General features: G+C 37.9%; 1 protein-coding gene across 6 annotated transcripts in view; it reads left to right on the top strand.

Annotated features, from left to right (window-relative positions):
* Window positions 1-17,802: 17,802 nt before the first annotated feature.
* Window positions 17,803-18,590, top strand: part of LOC117428540 (AP-3 complex subunit beta-2-like) — a 69,142-nt gene continuing 68,354 nt past the window's right edge. For all 6 annotated transcript variants that reach the window (XM_058994935.1, XM_058994937.1, XM_058994934.1 and 3 more), the window contains exon 1: window positions 17,803-18,209. In XM_058994935.1, the coding sequence (XP_058850918.1) occupies window positions 18,097-18,209 (113 nt within the window). In that variant the 5' untranslated portion in view covers window positions 17,803-18,096. The remainder of the gene's footprint in view (window positions 18,210-18,590) is intronic.

The following is an 18,590-nucleotide window of genomic DNA, read 5'->3' on the forward strand; positions in this document are numbered from 1 at the left end:
AAGGACACAAACGGCAGCATCAATTATATTGTATACAATTTTTGTAAAGACTGCTTGGAAGCAAACTGATTATGTAGAAAATATTACAAAGTCTGCATTCCCTTTATAAATTTCAGCTCAGCAGACCATATAACTAGGCCCTCTGCTGTCTGTAAATACCTGTCATTAGTGTTCTCGCTGTAGCGCAGGGGAATATGTGAAACCAGTACAAGAATGTTTAACTTCATATGTACAATAAATACTGGTATGTTATATAATGGCTATTTCTGTATGAGGTGCATGTTCCTTTTACTAGGGAAAAGATCAAACATGGTAGTGTGTGTTGTGGTGTGTGGTTTTTTTTTTTTACATATCTTTTTAAGCTTTATTCATCCATTATGTTCAGCTGAAGTGAAACAATTTGACCACACCCCCACCTATCACTTAAGACAATCAGTTTCTAAGGCAGGTATGACTGTTAATGGATCACTGGGTTGTTGACAGTATTTTAGACGCCCTTATCCAGGGTGACTTACAATTGTTACAAGATATTGTGTGGTTTTTTTTTTACATAGAATTACATTTTTACATAGTTGCCCATTTTATACAGTTGGGTTTTTTTACTGGAGCAATCTAGGTAAAGTACCTTGCTCAAGGATACAGCAGCAGTGTCCCCACCTGGGATTGAACCCACGACCCTCTGGTCCAGAGCCCTAACCACTACTCCACACTGCAATTGTGTGAGGATAAAGTTTACTGCAGCAGCTATGTTCTGATCCCTGGAAGTTAAGATGGCAGTGACTTTGGTTTTGAGGTATATCCTGGAATACCTTGAAATGGTCTCTATGCATGGATTGCTCTATTGTCTGTTTAGTTTGCTACTCTGTCTGGGTTCACACCCTGCATTAGTGATCCTTTAACACTAGTTTATACAAAAAAAAAAAAAATCCAACTTGATATTCTATTGAAATCTTACATAGTATTTGTCTGGTAAAATAAAATTCAATGTGGCTTTCACTGAAAATACTTGGTAGCCTATTTCAGTTTATTTCAAATACTTTAGCATCTATTAAACACCACGATCTATCAATGTGTTTTAAATTGACGTTGCTGTGCTCCTATCGCATGAATGATGTTGCCTTATGATATTGGTACGGCTCTTCTGCTTGTCACCAACCTCTAACCTGTAAAGTAGTCTTTACCTTATTGCTGGTAGAAACCATTGCTATGTTTTAGGATCAACAAGAATGCGTCAGGCAATGGAAATGCATGACTAATGCTGCACAAATTAAATAAAGCAACTAAACTGATTGATTGTTTGTTCATAGTCCTAAAAAGGGAATGTGGGGGTTATGCACTAAATGTTCTGTGCTAGCTGCCATAGTTTGTTATCCAGAGATAAATTACAAAAAGGATTGTGTTACTCGATGCACTAAAGGATTTTCACTGGCTAGTGCTGAGTGTTTCTGAAAACTGAGATGCTCAAATCTTTGTGCTTTGTTACTTAAAAACGGGCATTATATTGGCTGGCTCTACCTTGAGTTAAGTTTAAAGAGAAACAAATTCAACTATTCTATCATTTCCAAGCTAACCTATAAAATGATTCAATGCAACGTTTTTATTCCCACACCTAAACTGGTTTAATTTAACATCTTCAAGAACTTATTTGCTAATGGAAAATATGGGGATTAGAAAAAACAGGTCTTCCAACCCAAGATTGTTTTAGAAGTAACTGGACCAGTACACAGAAGGGAAGTGCCACAGAGATATGAAACTTGTCGGGTAGGTATGGAGGACCTTCTGAAAGAATTGCATGTATGGCACCATTGGGAGCATCGGCGATACTTGGTCTAACACTTGCTTAATATTGTGTCTTCAGCATGTGTGAGAGGAGGACGCAAGAAGGAATTAATTGTTTAAACAATTTATTGCATGTATAGACAGTGTACAGTACAGGGCAACTTCCTCAAAAATCCTGTTTTGTTAGGTATTGTAAGCCCATAGTGTTGCTAGAGTAGAACAGAGATCCCAGCACTCCAGCTCTAGCATAGAAGGTAAAAAGAAACGTCCATGCCTTGATCCTGTAGGTAACAGAGCCCCAGCATAAAGCGCTGTGGTTTTTAATCTTTTCACTATTGGATGAGAACTGAACCATGCTATTGATGAGCTAACCGCAGGGACTGATATAGGTACAACACACTAACTAACATGCGTAACAATATAATTAACAGCACCTTCTGCGGAGCAAGGTGCAAGCTAGAAGTAGAAGGACTACTAATTTGACAGTTAAATAGTTGGTTGACTATTTGCAACTTAAATATATATATAAAAAGAAATCAAGTGTTTTCATGTCTGGTGTTCAATTTGTGGATGTACTGTTTCCTAACCCTTTGTGCCAATATTTAAAAACTGCTTGGAATGTTTAAATTATTTATCAGTGGTCTTAAGTGTCATGTATGTGTTAATGTATTGCAACTATTTCCGCTCATCTGAAACCTCACGCTTCACAATCGTGGGACGTGCAATTAGTTGAGTATTAGTTTTGAGTTGACGGTTTGGTGCCACCCCTAATGCTGACCATGCCATCTTCACCGCTATGATCTGCTGTTGCAAACTTCTGAACTTCATTGCACTACAGTGCATATTCTCTCTGAATTATAACCTACTGTAATAAATCATATGTCCACACTTGCTCAAATTATACTCTGCTCCCTCAATTTAAAGTTAACCAGATTGTTTCCTTATACATTTTCTGCTGTAATCTAATAATGCATAATGCAGAAATATGATGATATTACTTTTTTTGGCTCTGGTTCATTGCATATGCAAGCTCACACAATGATGCATTCAGACTATTCAGTTGATGCAAAATGTGTACCTCTCTACATTCCTTTTCAGATTTGTTAAAAGCTTTCCAACATTACAATAATAATACACTGAACACCAGTGTGTGGGCTACTTTCAGCTCTTTTCTATTTTCAAGCAGACCATTTTTTGGACCCCTGTAACCGTCTTTAATTAGTAAGAATAATAAAAGCCATTGTCTTGATGCCCTGCTCTGACTAGCTCTAATAGAGTTTAACGACAGCACCATCAGTGCAATCTGTGGCTCTCCATATCCTGTTTGCCCATAAAAGGCCATAAGATTCACTAGAGATGTTCTGTTTCTTCTATCCTGACAATGCAGGAATGCTAGGCTGGATTAATACCTTGTAAATGGCTAAAAGCAATCGTACATGAAGAACGCTAAAGAAAAACATTTACTGCCATCAGAATTCATCTTTTTGATTTGTTTTTGACCCCCTTTTTTCTTTTTGGGTCTGTACAAGTCTGGCTCTGACATTTCCAGTACACTTTGGTACCGCTACGCTCACCTAAGTAGTTTGAGTTAAGTATCTGCTCTCTAGAGAAACCTTGTTTATTGTAATGTTTGTTCATTTTTGTTTTTACAATAGCAACTGTATTCTAGACTACTGTACAGAATGTGACATTGAATTTCTAACACCTTTATGTTAATGCTACATCATTTAGTGTCAATGTAAAAATGAGCTGCTGGTTTTACATTCAGTAGTTATTTACATCAGAGCAATGCTACTTGTTCCAGAATGGTTGGATTGAGCCAGCAGCGTTGATTTGAGCCAGAATGCAGACTGAGCCAGCAGAGTGAGAAGGTCAGGAACTAAACATGCTCAACAAGGCCTCCAAGCAAGATGAAAGCCAGGGGTTTGATTTTTAGATTTCATATTTTAGACGCTCAGTGTTGGACTGTTGTGGTATGAAGTAAAATGTAGCAGCGATGCAGCTCGCTTTGTTTTTTAGAGGAGGGTTAACATGCCAGTTTCTTAGTCAAGCTGCTGCTGCTGCTGCTCCCTGCTGTCTCTGCGTAGTCATGCAGCGGCATTCTGTCTTCGGCCTCCTTATTTGTTACTTTGAAAGCCGAGACTCCCATCTCACTGACAGCATCATTCATTGACCAGACCAATTAAAGTGTTGCCGTTTTCTTGTAGATTCCTGTAACCCCATTATGCCAATGGATCTGTGCCAGCATTTCTGCAGTTAAAACAGTGCCCCTTGTCCATTTCAGCTGTAAGTTACACTGTCTCCTGTTCCAGAGTCAGAAGATCAAAATGGGCACACAATGAGTTTTAAAAAAAAAAAAAAAAAAAGTTTCTATGGATTAAAGTTTTGTAGGCAAAACTTTTAAATAAGACTTTAAAAAATAAATAAATAAAACATTTTTGTGAATAGGCCTCGTAAGTTGATCACCACCCAGTTTGTGCGTGGGTCCAGAAATGACACTACAGATAAATCCATAGAGGGGACTAAAAACTAGACTCCAAGTGGCACAAGGTTTTTTGTTAAATGGCAGTCCCACACCTGACTGATTCATTTGTTCTGCAGATGTATCCCTGGTGTACTAGTAAATAAACACTCCCTGTTTCAGTCATGTTGGGTGAGATCCATGACTTGGAGAGCGTGAATATTGCTGTCCCATGATGCCTACCAATGGAAGATGAAAACTCCAATTGGAAATAATTAACTTAGTGAGGAGTTGTTGTTTTTACTCAGAATGACAGACACCTAGAAAACTAAGGCCAAATGCAGCATCCCACTTACTTGAACAACCCCTTGCTGTTAAACTGGGGTCTGGTTCAACCCCAGTTAGACAATTATGTTAATTAGTCTAAATTAAACCCTACTTCAACATCCCAAACACTGAGCCACTTACTGGTTTATTAGATCTGTTTCAAACCAGTCCTATGAAGAATTATTACTTGCCCTTAGTGTGAATGTTTGACTAAAATGATTGTGTACCTTTTTCTTTGCTTATATAATTAACATTTTAGCATCAAAGTATCAAGCAAAAAATGGAGGCATCAGGACATGGGGGTAGCGGTTCAGAAGAGACCGTCATACGGCTGCTCAGAGCAGACTTGAAGCTGAGGGAACCTGCTATAACCAGTCTACCAGGACCATGCACTATACAGGGCTATAGAAATGGCTTAAAGAAGCGATCACCACCCCTTATGAAGTGCTCAAGTTCATTCGTAATAATAAATCTATTTCACGAACACAAACCATGCTTACAAATGTTCACGTTTTAACATTGCAAAAATAATTCAGTGTATTTGCTGATTTATCCATGATGTTGCATCTCCTCCAAATAATGATAAAGTATAAAATGTCCAAACTTTATTTGGCTGTTGCGCTTTACTTGATTTCACCTTTTGAATAAAATATTGCATCTCCAGCTGTAATAATATGTAATGTTTTCATTATACTAATAATAATGATGATGATGATAATATAATTCTGTAGCATAGGATTGTTTTTACATCTATATTATGACATAAAAGAGATTTGAACGCGACAAGAAACCGTTGTGTGCTGCTGATATATGAAATACCAGTGCTATAAATAGCATAGTTGATAACAGGCTATGTGATGCAATTAATGCCAGCTTCTGTTTTAAATATCCCATGCTGTTACTATACTAGATAACATTCAGGTCTGATTATGTGTGTGTTTAAGAGTTTTAGAATGCTGTGGTTACTATACCTTCATGTTGATCACAGGAAGCATTTGTTTTACATTACAATATGTGGTTTGATTAAATGAACCAGTGATTCTATTAAGTGTTTGTCACTATATCCTATGTTGGGTCTTTTTGAATGTGCCATTGATTTACTAAGCAAACCATCTGAAGAGAATATACTTTCATAAGTATAAATGCCTTGGGTAATCTTTCTTTTCTGTGCTTTATATTTAATCAATGCAATTAAAACACAGCTGTAAATGTTGTATCTACTCATCATGTAATTAGGATATTGAGGTCTGGGTTCTCTAGCTGCATGCATTTCATAATGGCAGCATGGTTCTGATTATAGGTCTGTTCAGACTTGCAGGGTTCAGATTATCATATGGAATGAGAAGGTTTCTCTTCATTGCCTCTCACAAGGTCTCAGATTATACCGACTTCACTTTGAAGTGAACATTAGGCTGTGCGTTATCTGTGATGGATTCAAGCTGATCCACCCACTGACGGACTCAGACCTCCCATGGGGAGCAGGCTCAGCCCCCTGCAGTGGATTAGACTGGGACTGGATAAGAAAAAAAAAGATACCAACATCTTACAGCCAGTGATAATTAACTGGGGTTGTGCTAAGAATAATAACACACAGACTAATTAAATCTATTGAGGCTAAAGACTGTGAATATAAACAGCACAGATAATATCTTCATGTCTTTAAACATGTCAGCTTCATCTGGCTAGTGCAAACCAGGCACTCGTATCGGTGTCTGCAGTGTGAAAGCAGATCTGAATTAGCACTGTAATCAGCTTTCTTACTCTCTTGGTCTGGTTACGCTAATGTCACAATTAGGAGTCTGGTATTCAGATGTACCTCTCTATGCTTATTTTCTCTATATACAATTTGATATTGCACATATTGTTTGCACATAAAAGCATATTGTGAAGTTTCAAGTTTTGTGTAAACCTGCTTATTAAAAAAGTTGGAACTAGATTGGGACACTTTAACTGGGCATGGTTCATACATTTTAAAATCCCTTGAAGTCCAAAATGAACCCACATTTTACATTGGCGTTATAATAACATGTCATATCAGCAGAGCCAATCAGATCATCTTACACAGTATTTGAGTCATTGCTATAAAAAAATATCACAAGTAAAGACAATGTTATTACTCTACAATTTCTCCATACTCTAAATCTATACAGTAAGGGAGAAACTCTTTAAGTTCTGACAAAATGTCTACTTGAAGATAATAGGGGTAGAAGCTGCAAAGACCCAGGTCCCTGACCAAATGAATAATTAAACGTGTGATTATTAATTATACATCTCTATCGGTGCTGCATGCGTGGCTTTCATATTAGCAGCGGGTCTGCCCAGTACATGCTGCCCTCCGAGACATTAAAACATTCCTGCTCAGCGATCCGCAGAGCCCATTCAGACTCCTTCAAACTTCCATTTACAGCCCGGCCGGCTGCCTAATTAAACTGTCTGATAAAATATTTGCGGTGGTTCTGTGCAAACTGTCAGAGCCTGTTTCAATCAAAAGGAGCTTAATTGAAGTAAATTTGCCTAATAGCAGAGAGAATATACATATTACTAGAGATTTGTTTTGTTTTTTACTGTATGGTATTACCATGATAACACTATGTAACACAATTTTTGTTCCTGGGTAGTAAGTGTTATTTCCTAATTGCTTATGCCTCAAAAGTATAGAAAATGGCTATTATTCCCCACAAACTTTGCTTTTGTGACCAGGACAGTGATATTTTGAAATTTACCTATTTCCAATGAGAAAACGGGCGAATTTGTGTCTTTTCGTTCACATAAAGTCAGAAAAAACATATGAATCCAAATTAACATGTATTTATACTAAAGTAATAGAAAAATGACTACAAAAGATTTAGAAGTGAGTAGTTTTTCGAGATTTACGTTTATACTGTAAATCACTTTCACGAATCAGCCCCCAAATGTAGTCTCCCATCATGTTCTCGTTATACTGTCCTTGGTAGCGGCGTTCAAAGTCCAGTATATCCTGGTGGAAGCGCTCGCCTTGCTCCTCCGAGTACGCTCCCATGTTCTCCTTGAATTTATCAAGATGAGCATCAAGGATATGGACTTTGAGGGACATCCTACAGCCCATTGTGCCGTAGTTCTTCACCAGAGTCTCAACCAGCTCCACATAGTTTTCGGCCTTGTGATTGTCCAGGAAGCCCCGAACCACTGCGACAAAGCTGTTCCAAGCCGCTTTCTCCTTACTAGTGAGCTTCTTGGGGAATTCATTGCACTCCAGGATCTTCTTTCTCTGTGGTCCGACGAAGACACCGGCTTTGACCATTGCCTCAGACAGCTTAGGGAAGAAGTTTTGAAGGTACTTGAAGGCTGCCGACTCCTTATCTAGAGCTCTGACAAATTGTTTCATAAGGCCCAATTTGATGTGCAGTGGTGGCATCAGCACCTTCCGGGGGTCCACCAGTGACTCCCACTTGACGTTGTTCCTCCCCACAGAGAACTCGGTCCGCTGTGGCCAGTCCCGCCTGTGGTAGTGCGCCTTGGTGTCTCTGCTGTCCCAAAGGCAAAGATAGCAGGGAAACTTGGTAAAACCGCCTTGGAGACCCATCAGGAATGCCACCATTTTGAAGTCTCCTATGACCTTGATGCCATCTCAGAAAAATGCAGATATGTATCCACTTAGGCAGCTGGAACTAAACTGAACTGGTGGGCTTAAGGCCCCTGTATTTATACTACTATTTATATTACTGGAAAGTTCTAGAAGTTACTCCAAGTTTACTCAGCACTGAATCTATCTGGAATGTTCTGGAAAATAGGTAAATTTCAAAATATCACTGTCCTGGTCACAAAAGCAAAGTTTGTGGGGAATAATAACCATTTTCTATACTTTTGAGGCATAAGCAATTAGGAAATAACACTTACTACCCAGGAACCAAAAAAAAAAAAAAAAATTGTTACACGGTGTAATCCTTTACAAAAAAAATTAGCATTAGTCATTTGTTTTACAAAAATAAAATAGAAAAATATTGTCATCTAGAAATTTTGAGTAGTTTTAATAAATGGAGTTTATACTGAATATTCCCAGTGTTCTAGTATTAAACACAGTGTGGCATCAAATGAAGCAAAATAGGTCACATGCTCTGATCACTTGTGACCGTGGTCGCTGGTAGAAACCACAGGCTGAAAGTTGCTTGCTGGCCCTTGTTATTTGAAGCTGTTTTGAAAGAAAATATAGACTTTGTTTTCAAATGTTCACACACCGATAACTCTGAACGCAGTAAGCAATGCTCTTGTTGGTCCACTGGCTTCAGAAAATCTATCTGAAAGACTGTTTATTATTTATAGGCTCTTGAGAGACAAAGGTCATGTTTTTCCCAGTTGCTGGGGCAACATGTACTGTATCACCTAGGAATGTTTAGAGCTGTACCTGTAATTGCCCTGGTTACCCGAGTGGCTCACTGGATAAAGGCACAATCACAAGGTATTCAGGGTGATGCGTACAGACAGGGGAGCACAGGTTTGTATCCGATGATCTTCCCTGGGGAGTCCACAGGGAGCGTTGCATTGGCTCTGGCACTCCTGCGGGTTTGGGTAGACTTTCCTCGCCACTCTTAACAAAGAAAACTGTTTAATGGGTAGACTTTCCTCGCCACATTTAACAAAGAAAACTGTTTAATGCACAGAAGGCTAAAGAGACTATAGGAAAGTGCATCAGTGAATTATATTGTAGTGTAAAACTCAAGATGCTTTTAGACGCTGCAGTTTTCCATTGCATTTTAGAGGCTAACTACATGAAGTATCTGGAAAACATTTATCTATAAAAATACTGCAAGTAGTTTTGCCCTATAAGCCTCAACTCAAGTAAATATTTGTAAAATATGAGGACATTTGGAGCCCATTTACCGTTTTCCTTGATAAATAAAGGCACTTTAGTAAAAACATTTATAGAAGAGGATTATTTATTATAGGTCAAGCAAAATTGTCTGGGTTACCCCAGTGTATTACCAACAAAGCACACATCTGAATTATTGTGTAATAATAATGCTATATATAGATATAGGTATTTAAAACCAGCCTTCTTTATTTAAAGATATTGCTTGTTTTGATGCATTACAGTGTATGAGTTTTCTAAGCAGTTTCAGAAGATGGTTTGTACTTTATTCGTAGGTTTCAATACACTCAAACAGAATATATATATATATATATATATATATATATATATATATATATATATATATATATATATATATATATTACAGAAAATGAAATTCAATTTGGTGCAAAAACTTAAGTAAAACAAATGAACCTATACCAGTATCTTATTTGTATCTGGATTCTAAACCTGACATGCATTGTGGTGTAAATCTCTCGGTATTGTTTCTTTGGTATTTTTAAGGTCAGTCTCTCTGTTTAGAAACTGGAAGGGGTGGAGCAGTGTTCAAGATTGCAGACTATAAAAGGAGCTAGGAGGTGTGAGCCTGTAGTCTCGACACAGCACAGTAAGTATTTCTGGACCGCTGTGGGATAACACTCTTTAGAAGCGAGATAACAGGGTTTGTTGGGGTTGTTTTTTTTAATCAGAAATATGTTAATTTGACATGAAACAGGCTTGTGATGTTCCAGATACTTATTTTGTGTGATAAACATGCAAGTTTATATGGCAGGGAATTGATTTACCAAATATTAAGGCCATATACTGTCATCATGACAACTATAGGGGTACAAACAAGCAGAGTAAAGCTAGGGCTAAAAATAAGTTTTGAAGATAGGATTGAGGGAGCTAAATTTATTTAGCATAAAAGAAAGATTTTTTAAAAAATATTAAAGAGTTGACAAAATTAAACCTAACCAATATAGTAATGACAGCACAGAGACCAGAGGGCTCAGTTGGAAAATGTGTGGAGAGATTTAAAGACACAGGGTAGGAGACCCTTTTTGGCACAGAGAGTGCTGATGCTGAATTATTTGGAATCCTTTAAGAACTGACTTGACAAAGTTTTGGTCATCATCTACTAGGAAGCGGGTGAGCATAGATGAGCCGATAGGCCTCCTCTCCTTTGCAAATGTTCTCCTGGTCTTAGAATCTCAAAGTTATGAATTTAACGGTCAACCAAGCAAGGACAGCACTTAGAGCTGGACACTGCTCCAGCTAAACACAGCTCTCTAGGCTTTTTTTTTCTTCTTTTTGTTGTTAAAGATGTAGAGCTTTTATTAATACGTTACACACAGACAAAGTCATTTAAAATATGACATGAATACCCTCCAATCCCAATGGCTTGGTAATGTATTGGTGCGGGCCCCCTTCGGGAGTGCTAAATCCCTCCTTGATGTTTCAGGCTGGGCTCCCCTCCCCTTGTCTGACACCTCCAGTTGAGTTCCTCTTTAATGTGTCTGTTTTCAGCAGCTTGAGAAGACCAGTCGTCTTTGACTGATCACATCAAACCACTCACCCTTCAATAGATGGCATTTCAGTCAAGGACATCAAATTGTCACCTGCCTTATAAAAATAACAAGGGAAAACAGTTGTTGTGGTGTGTGAAAAAAAAACAAAACATACAAAGTGTTTGAGTAACATTGTGTGTACGGTGCAATATGTGTCAATGTAGGCCTGACATGGAAAGTGGAGAGATATTTTGAGAGGTTTGAAATACATTCAAAATTCATGGTAGAGAAGGAAGCTTGAATGAAACAAAAGCAATCATATACAGTATTAACATAATAAGCCTTGGTCTACTAATAACAAATGCAAAAAGAATCTACTTTCAATTCAAACTTATTTTTCTGGGTTTCCAAGTGTTTCTGACCAAGCAATCCATTGTGATGATGTAATGAATACAGACGTGACAACACATTCACAAAGAATGTATCATTAAGGCAAAAACATGACTCATATTTGGTGTATGGACTGTACTGTATGTGCAGTATCGTATGCTGCTTTTTTAGGTAAGTATAGCATTCATTTTGGAATAGATTTTGAAGCCTGTTATAATTGTGTTAAATGTTATATATATGGAGGCTGTGTGGTCCAGTGGTTAAAGAAAAGGACTTGTAACCAGGAGGTCCCCGGTTCAAATCCCACCTCAGCCACTGACTTATTGTGTGACCCTGAGCAAGTCACTTAACCTCCTTGTGCTCCGTCTTTCGGGTGAGACGTAGTTGTAAGTGACTCTGCAGCTGATGCATAGTTCACACACCCTAGTCTCTGTAAGTCGCCTTGGATAAAGGCGTCTGCTAAATAAACAAATAATAATATACAGTATATTAATTAAATAGACTCTAAACCCCATTTTGAGTTCATGGGAGCCAGTCAGGCTGTCTCTTGCATCATAACCACAGCCTGGCAGTCTCCTGCTGAGTCTAATAATGCCTAGTTGGTGGTTTAATAATGTACTGGTCATGAGTCTGATGACATCAGTGTTTCGCCTTCACTGGGCACCCCAGCATGGAAGAGAGAGTGGGAAGCTGAAAAGAATGTGACAAGTGCTCCATCTAGTGTAGGGATAAGGTATCTGCAAGCAAAACAAAAGGGTAGTTCATTATTTGTAATGTTCTCCGAAACAGGGGTAGGGCAACACCTGGGGTTGTTATAGGTAATTGGTGTTTGATAAGTTCAATTTCGTTAAGGTCATGGAAGGTGCCAAGGTTATAGCGGAGCCCTCATCTAAAGCAAAGTAGCACCATCAAGTCATGCAGATCATATGTGCAAACAGCACTTTCAGGCTACAATGTTACCATTCCCCATGCATGCTTAGATGCATTTGAAGTTCCCTTGAACATATAAAGAATAATATAAATCCAGTATTAATAGTAAATAATTAAGCTCTCTCTATTTTTTGTGAAAAAAAAGAAATCATATTGGTTCTCCCCTTTTCAAAAGAAGTTTATGATTATTACTCGTAGCACCGATGACATTTTTTTCTGTATTGAGCCCAATGTGTTCAGTCAAGCTCCTCAGAAGGCTTTATAATCATTGGCATTCAGACCTGAATGAACCTGCTTGCAGAGGGAGGGGAGGGCAATCATTGGAACAGTACAGTGCTCTTCAGGAATTTGAATTGTGAATTAAAGCCGCCATGGACTGCTGTAGCTTGGCCTTTCCAGTCCAGATCCCTAATCACATTAAACTAATTAAGTACATATATTTCATCGTTTAAATATACCTCTTAAACTTGGAACTAAGGACTCCTACAGGACCCAGGTTTGTCAATCCCTGAGTTTCAGAATATTACAAGTGACCTCCGCTCCTCCACCACTGGCAGATTAGCTGCACCCCCCTCTGCTCCCCCGCTTCCAGAGCCCGCTCCTTCTCCTCCCTTGCCCCAGTGGTGGAACAACCTACCCACGTCCCTGACCACCTTCAGGTGCCTCCTCAAGACACACCTGTTCAGACAGCATCTGTAAACCTCACAACTCTCGACAAATACTGGACTATATGGCACCCAATTGTACCAGTACTTGCATCAGCTTGTACTTGCACTGAACTGCTCCATACCTTACCGTATTCTACTACTGCTCTTAATTATAACTACTTCCTGTATCTTGTACATGATTTTACTCTTATAGGTATCTGTATTCATGTTTTTGTAATGGCACTTATTTGAAATCATTCTTATCCATCTATCATACTTACTACATGCTCTTGATGGACTTTACTTGTATAAGCAAATATTCTCTTCTATAAGTTAACTGCTCTCAGTCAAACTCACCCTTTTATGTATTTATTTACTGTATTCTTTATCTTACTATTCGAATTCGATCTTATTTGCCACTGATTCTACTTTATAACTGCTCTTATCTGTAATGTGATATTCTGTAATGTGATACTCTGTACTGTAATATTTTATAATGTGATATTTTGTAAGGTGATATTTTGTACTGTGATACTTTGTAACAACTGTAAGTCGCCCTGGATAAGTGTGTCTGCTAAGAAATGAAGAGGAAGATGAGGAGGAGGAGGAGGAGGAGGAGTGTAACTACAATTGTAGGCCTGGCCACACATATTCAGTTGTAGTCAAAAGTTTACATACCCTAATGGAAATTTATAATTTCTAGAAATTTCTCATAAACAAATAATTATAGGAAAGATCTTTTGTAGCAAAAGGTTTGTTTTTGTGGATGATAAAAAAAAATGGTAAAATAAATGGATGTCTACCATTATTTATTAAAGCAATTTCTTTGCAAAACTCCAAAAATGGTAAATCAGAAGTATTCATACCCTGACAAGGAAAATGAAATTAATAGCTAGTTGAGGCACCTTTAGCAAGAATAACCTTTTTAAAACTATTACGATATTTGTCAATGATGTGATTTTTGACCATTCTTCACTGCAAAATTGTTCCAGTTCATTCAAATTCCAAGAACTTCTCTTGTGCACAGCCTTCTTCAAGTCATACCAAAGATTCTCAATCGGATTTAGATCGGGGCTTTGACTAGGCTATTCCAGAACCTTGATTTTATTCTTCTTTAACCATTCTGAAGTAGATTTTGATCTGTACTTTGGATCGTTGTTGTGTTGGAAAGTCCAGTTGCGCTTTAAACAAAGTTTTGTAGCGGAGGGTTTCTGATGATTAGCCAATATATTTTGGTATGCTATGGAATCCATTTTACCATGTATTGCAACTAAATTTCCTGTGCCATTAGAGGAAAAACAGCCCCATAGAAGGATATTATCACCTCCATGATTGATAGCAGGTATGGTGCTCTTTTCTTTGTACGCCTCACAAAGACTTTCTCCATTTTTGCTCAATTTTTGTTTCATCACTCCACAAAACCATTGACCAGAACTCATATCCATCATTCAAATGCCATTTTGCAAACTTTAAGTGATTGTCCTTGTGACATGTTCCTAAGAGTGGCTTTTTCCTTGGCCTGCGATTATTGAGACCTTCACCATGCAACACTCAACCTATGGTTGAAATGGAAACCCCAGTCCCACTTGCAGCCAATTCACTTTGAATATCTTTGGCAGTCAATCTTGGATTGTTATTAACCTTCATCACAATTCTTCTACTTGTTGTGGTGAAAGAACCTTCTTTCTTCCAGACCGAGGGAGCGTTGTGACAGTACCATGAGTCTTGTACTTCTTGATAATAGAAACAATAGTTGAAATTGGGATACTCGAATGCTTGGAAATCTTCTTGTATCCTTCTCCAGCTTTATGACATAAATAAAGGTCTTCAGATAGCTCTTTACTTTTTCCCTTATTGACTTATTGGTAATGACAGCAATCATCCTATGCCTAAGCCTTTTATTCTCTCTAAGAATGTTCACCTACAATCCAGCATTTTCTAGACTTTTCTAGAATTAGGTTCTGCATTATCATATTGAAATTTCTAGCACCTTGTAGATAATATTATCATAGCATCAAAGGGTAGAAATACTTTTGAATGAAGATTTGCTGAAATAAATAATTGTAGACATCTATTTCTTGTAACTTTTTTTTTCCTCATCCACAAAAGCAAACCCTTTGCTATGAAAGATTATTCCTAAAATTCTTTGTTTTTGAGAAATTTCACCATCCCAGGTGCTGCACTTTGCTCTGTAGAAAACCCTGCTCTGTTTCACAGGCTGCTCCAAGCTGTCCCAGGTGCTGGTACATCAGACTGCTGTTATGCCAGGGTTGGGTTATTATGGAGATGGTGTTCATCAGTTTGCTATAGCAACTGCTCTGCAAAAAATTGAACACCTTTTTTAACAGAATTTGCATATTTAATAGCAGTGTGAATCAATGACACATCATTGTGTTATTATGTACTGTATGAGAAACTGGATTTGCATAGTCTGAATTCACATAGAAACTTTCATTGGTGCCAAATTATCTTTAAGTGCATACAAAAATCAAATGCCAGCCAATCTGACCAGTCTGTTACAATACTGTTCTAATAATTATTCATTGCGTTCAAGAGCTAGCCTTAACTTCTCCATTCTATCTGCGAGGAAGTCCATCGGAAAGGGTTCCTTTGCTTATTTTGCTCCTTCAAGCAGGAATAACCTTCTTACTCTCCTAGATTCTAAGGATTTGTTATAGCAGCATTTTTTTTAAAAAGTCCTGGAATTGTTTTAAACTCTATTCATCTGATGGTGTAGGATTTTCGCTTGTGTTTATTGTTCGAATGGATGATTGTGAATTGTAACCTGTCTGTGGTCATCTGGGACACCCTTCAAGCAATATGTTCTTTCTCAAGGGTCTATCCTGGACTAAACATTAAAATAAATAAATAAAATACTACTTAATGTTTGTGATCTCCTGATGACGTCATCTCTTTCTATTCAGAACATTGTTGTCTCTTTTGATATTAAAGGTGTTGGACTGTACATCTTTCTTAATGTGTAGAAATGCACATGAAATATCATTTAAGATTTGTATATTAAAGAAGCAAATCTATATCATTTAAATACTACCTGCTGTAAATTAGATATAAGCATGTTCCTAAATAAATACAGAATACAAACTCAAAAATTATAAAATGTTAATTGTCTAAATAAATACAAACTGCAGAAACAGCAAAGTTTTTTTTTTTTTTCACTGTAGTTACATTTTGGGGTTATGTCTTTATATTTCTGATGTTAACTAACATATCACTGGATAATTCTTGCATGTTGGCTAAGATCCAGACATTAAATAGCATAGTTTTGGGTTTGGGTAAATATAAAATTAAAATATATTTGAAGGAAGGCCTCTTCTGCTTTACAAGCACTTAGCCCATGACCTGCATACATGAACACTAAGCCTACACGTTCATCAGCACTGTGACTTAGAAACCCATGTCCTTTACATCATTTCTCATGTTGAACATTCCCATTCCAACCAAAGAGACATCTCAATTTTTATGCCTGAGGGTTTAAACTGGCATACAAATTGTAGCTGACATTGTCATCTCCGTTCCAGTTTAGCTTGGCTCAATCCATACACAACTGTATGATTCTCAAGTTTGACTTGGGGTTCTTTCCAATATAGGCCTTTGTGGCAGTAATTTTGCATTGCTGCTCCTGTCTTCAATACCTCAGTAGCATTTGAGATACTGACTTATTATATGCTGAGTTAAGCACTGCAGGCTAAATGTGTAGGCAGTGACTTCTTATTGTCAGGGTCATATAAACTGTATATGCTAAATGTGTTGGTGACCATGACATTGACCTCTGACCTATATGGCTGCCATATGGAGGCTTGGGGGCCCAGTGGTTAGAGAAAGAGGCATGTTACCAGGAGGTTCCAGGTTCAATCCCAGCCACTGACCCACTGTGTGTGACCCTTAGCAAGTCATTTAACCTCCTTGTGCTCCGTCCTTCAGATGAGACGTAAAACCGAGGTCCTATCTCTGTAAGTTGCTTTGGATAAAAGCATCTGCTAAATAATAATAATAATAACATGGAGGTCTGGGGCATAGAGGCAGTACACTTTGAGTTGCTGTTTCCATGTTTGGTACACAGCTAAATTAGATTTTCTATTAAACATGAATCATTTATCTGCTCCATTGCTTAATGATACACACCACAGGCTTTGGCTTAGGGTTTATATAGTTTGTAGGTACACAGTTGTATTCTGTGATTTTTCTCAATAAAGTTCCAATTGCAGGTAGTGTCCAGTGAATTATAAAGTTTTCAGTGCCACATTCTTTTAACATCTGGCCATGGCTGTATTCTACAATGCGTTGCCCAGTTTTAACTTTCTCTATGTTTTGAAAGCATAAAAACACTTGTTAGTTTTACCAGCTAGAGCCTAACAGTAAACACTTGAAAATATCCCCCAGCTTCTCAGATTTTTCAGCTGTATTCTAAATATTTTTTATCAGTTGCAATACAGTTTTTACCCAATTAAAAATGTTGATTTTGCAGTCACTCTTTATGGTAGCCTCCAGCCAATCTCAGAGGTCAAATATAGAACTTCATTTAAATGTTGACGTCTATGCATTTGAACTTCTATAAGTAACCATGGTCAAACATGAAGACCATGCTAAGATCTGATACAAGCAAAGCCTGTATTGTAAATTGCTAAATTGCTTTGAAAATGTAACTTGGCACATTTATAATGAGAAAGTGCATGAGCTCATTATTTATCTCTAGTTGAACTATGCTATATTTTGCTTTAGGGACAATGTGCGAATTCTTAGCCAGCGCAAATTCTTATTCATCACCTCCAGCCGGAACAATGTACAACTCTGACACATTGACAGCACACCATTTACAATGGTCGCATTTGGGCAACAACCGTCCCACCATTCTATCGGTGTGTCTGGCCCTTTAAGAGCTTCATCTCTTCTGTCAACCCCCGTTCGAGACAATAGAGCAGGGAGATAAAAGCTGGTCTCGGTAGCTGGTGCAGCTGTTTACACAAAGAACTCCGCCGTACCAGTTGCACAATTCAGAAACAGCAAATAATTCTGTTAAAACAATATACCTCCTCTAATCTGCAAACAGGATTGTGGGTTTCACTTCACGTGACCTCGACATCATCTAATACCGAGTGTGTGTGTTTATTTTTGCCGAGAGAAATTGGTGTTCTGTCTCTTTAATTTAAGTCAAAGCCCCATCTCTGCTCAATCTCCCTCATCGTGTTCCACGCGAAAAGCTGAACAATGTCTGCGGGCTCTGCTTATAACGATGAAAAAGGGGGTTCCTCCAATACCGGGGAACCAGAATATGGACATGATCCAGCCAGCGGGGGTATTTTCTCATCTGACTATAAAAGGTAAACAATTTTGTATATTGGAAAGCAGATGGGGGAGGTGCAGAGGGTATTGCATTTAATTTCCTGCTGGAAGTACGGATTGCCATAGGAAGCAGAAACAGCGGGGTGTTCATTGGGGTGTCTAGAATGTATTATAGTATAATCATAATTTATGTGTTTGAAGTTTACCGCAAACATGCAATGCTGTTTTTTGACTGTAATAGCTAATTATGATTGCTGCATCAAAAGGGGAACCTGCTGGCCGGTGGGCCGAGGTATACTGCTTGATAACACCGATGTGATTTGTGAAATAAAATCACAATAATTACAGAAATTATAATTTAAACAATAATAAAACGCGAAACTTCCTTATCGTATTCATTAGAGAAGACGGTCGTTTAT

The sequence above is a fragment of the Acipenser ruthenus genome, chromosome 21, assembly GCF_902713425.1.
Source record: "Acipenser ruthenus chromosome 21, fAciRut3.2 maternal haplotype, whole genome shotgun sequence".
Taxonomy (NCBI): Eukaryota; Metazoa; Chordata; class Actinopteri; order Acipenseriformes; family Acipenseridae; genus Acipenser; species Acipenser ruthenus.